This window comes from Athene noctua, chromosome 2 (genome assembly GCF_965140245.1).
Source record: "Athene noctua chromosome 2, bAthNoc1.hap1.1, whole genome shotgun sequence".
Classification (NCBI taxonomy): domain Eukaryota; kingdom Metazoa; phylum Chordata; class Aves; order Strigiformes; family Strigidae; genus Athene; species Athene noctua.
This window is the reverse complement of record NC_134038.1, coordinates 151,455,805-151,458,671: the sequence shown is the minus strand read 5'-3', so window position 1 is coordinate 151,458,671 and position 2,867 is coordinate 151,455,805. Positions and strand designations below refer to the sequence as shown.

The 2,867-nt window shown below is 39.1% G+C and overlaps 1 protein-coding gene across 1 annotated transcript; it reads left to right on the top strand.

Moving 5' to 3' along the window:
• The first annotated feature begins 1,534 nt into the window (after positions 1-1,534).
• LOC141957137 (C-C chemokine receptor type 4-like) lies at positions 1,535-2,611 on the top strand. The gene has a single exon (XM_074898127.1). It carries the CDS (start codon positions 1,535-1,537, stop codon positions 2,609-2,611), a length of 1,077 nt encoding a protein of 358 aa, XP_074754228.1.
• Positions 2,612-2,867: the final 256 nt, after the last annotated feature.

The window sequence follows — 2,867 nt, the reverse complement described above, 5'->3', positions numbered from 1 at the left end:
GTGACATCTATTTTAATGATTATTGGATAAGATAAACCTGCTTTAATTCACCAATCAGGGTCTCAGTGGAAACTTTGTGTTTCCTTACACATTATAAGACATGTTTAATTTTATTTCTGAGTTTAAGGGACCATTTCTGGTTGAGGAGAGAAGCACTTGTGATACAATCTGTAAGGAAGTACGAAGTTTCCGTTAAGAGACACAGCTACCTTGTGATGTCTGCTTTTTGCAGCTGCTGGATATCACTGTGTAGGCAGCACCTCCTGACAGAGCTACCTGGTGAGAAGCAAATGATTCTGCACCCTTAAAGCAAAGAAGATTCTTCACATCATCTGAGAAAAGGAGAAAAAAGGTAAAAACAACAAAATACAGTTGCTGAAACAGTTGTGTACCATGTATGCTCATCATGGGTGTGATTGTAATGCTTTTTCATTTACCTTTTGTTGCTGCTTCAGTAATTTTAAATAGCTTTAATAACTCCTGCATCAGAAGGGGCTATATATGTGTTCTGTGAGCATGTTTTGAGTTTTAAATATTTAGGTATATTATGCTAACCTAGATTAGATTCAGGCATGTCTAGGTACAGTTGTTGCAAAGCTGTCATCTCTAGACCATTGGCATCCAACAGTTTTGTTCCTGTGACTTGTAATTCAGATTAAATTCCTCTCTGTGTATAACAGAACACAGTCGTAGGCTGGAGAGGTGTCAGGCCTGGGACGTCACACAGTAGGGATCAGGTTAATGATAGTCAATGTTTGTTGTTATGTAGCAGCAACATACAGTGCAAAGACAAATAACACAATGATACTCACTTCTCCTTTCCATTCGTAAAAATAAAGACAAAAATGGAAAGACATAACTCAGGCTTATAAAAATTCTGGTATGTTAGGCTAAAAAAAAAAAAAAAAAAAGACAAGCTGTCATGCGAATAACACACACAGTAATACATCAGCAATATATTTGCGCTGTGTCCAAGTTACTTACCTTGAAGTAACATCACTTAAAACTCTATTAGAAAAGAACATACAGATGAAAATGACAAATTCCTATTATTAATTTAGCCACTGAAGACAGCTCTTACTGAAAACTCATGTCAGCTTTCAGTAGGTGTAATTTCATCAGAAGGTGTTTTCTTATGGTGAGGTTTGCCTGGTTGGAAAGGTGGGTGAAATCCTGAACTGCTATGAATAGCGGCTTTGCTTTTTACTTTATTCTCCACAAGATTTATCTCTGTCTGATGACATCTGTGGTCCGTATCCTTCATTCCTATTTGCTTTCCTCTCTGCCATTTGACCAGTGTTCTGTGTGCTTAACATCCAAGTTGCACAGTTTTGCCCGGACTATGCACATGAATGTCAGGGACAGTACATTTTGCAAGCATGCATCCCACAGTGCTTAAATAGCGTTGGAGGACTTGGACTGAGAAGTGTCACTGCTAGTGAGTCAGGCTTGTGGAGTAACCACACGATCTTCACATGCTGGAACTCACTGACATTTTTATATTCTTTCCTTCTCAGGAACTGGAGAAAAAAAAATGAGTTCTTCAAGTACAGAGTCCTCCGAAGCCGAGATCTCAACCCTATATGAGTATTATGATAATTATAATGATGCTCCAAAACCATGCAGTAAGGAAAGTGTCAAGAGGTTTGCAGCCTCCTTCCTACCTGTTCTGTATACCCTTGTATTCCTGGTCGGGCTCATGGGAAACACTCTGGTCATTGTGGTCCTCCTCAAATACAAGAGGCTGAAGAGCATGACTGATGTGTACCTGCTAAACCTCGCCATCTCAGATTTGCTCTTTGTTTTATCCTTGCCCTTCTGGTCTTATTTCACAATAGACCAATGGGTTTTTGGAACTCCCTTGTGTAAAATCATTTCGTGGATCTACTTGGTTGGGTTTTACAGTGGGATATTTTTTATTATGCTTATGAGCATAGACAGATACCTGGCAATTGTTCGTGCAGTGTTTTCCTTGAAAGCAAGGACTGCCTTCCATGGCTTGATTACTAGCCTTGTTGTATGGCTAGTAGCTCTTTCAGCCTCAGTTCCAGAACTTGTATTTAGAGAATCTTTTAACGAACATAATTATACTACCTGCAAGCCGAGATATCCAGGCAATTTTACAACATGGAAAATTTTTTCCACTTTGGAAATCAACATTTTAGGGCTTCTAATCCCTTTTATAGTTATGACATTTTGCTACTCCATGATCATCAAAACATTAGTTCACTGTAGAAATGAGAAAAAAAATAAGGCTGTGAGGATGATCTTTGCTGTCATGATCGTGTTTTTCTTCTTTTGGACTCCTTACAACATGGTTATTTTCTTACAACTGCTGGAAGTTACAGGAGTCATTAGAGACTGTCAAACAAGCAGGAATCTGGACTATGCTCTTCAGGTAACAGAGATCCTCGGCCTTTTACACTGTTGCCTCAATCCAGTCATCTACTTCTTCATGGGGGAAAAATTTAAGAAGTACCTGAAGATCCTTTTTAAGAGCTGGCAGTTACCTGGAGATATTTGTAAGTGGTGTGGAGTTCACATCACTTACCACACTGAATCTACCAGTTCATTCCACACACAATCTACAGGGGATCAAGACGGTCTGTAATGTGTTTCAGACCAGCCACTGAACTCACCAGCAAGTTAAACTGACAAAAGCAGGAACTTTGAAAAGCTAAGCAAATGCACATACATTTAACAATAAGCTAGTGCCGGATAATTACTTCAGCTTTGATTTCTGACTCTAGAGTTTCTGAATATTATGACAGGTGTCCTAGATGTGAAATGTGGAAAATGGACATGCAAGTTCTATCTCCTCTGATTACAAATCACTGCTCAGATATAACAGCAGATCTCCGCAAAGC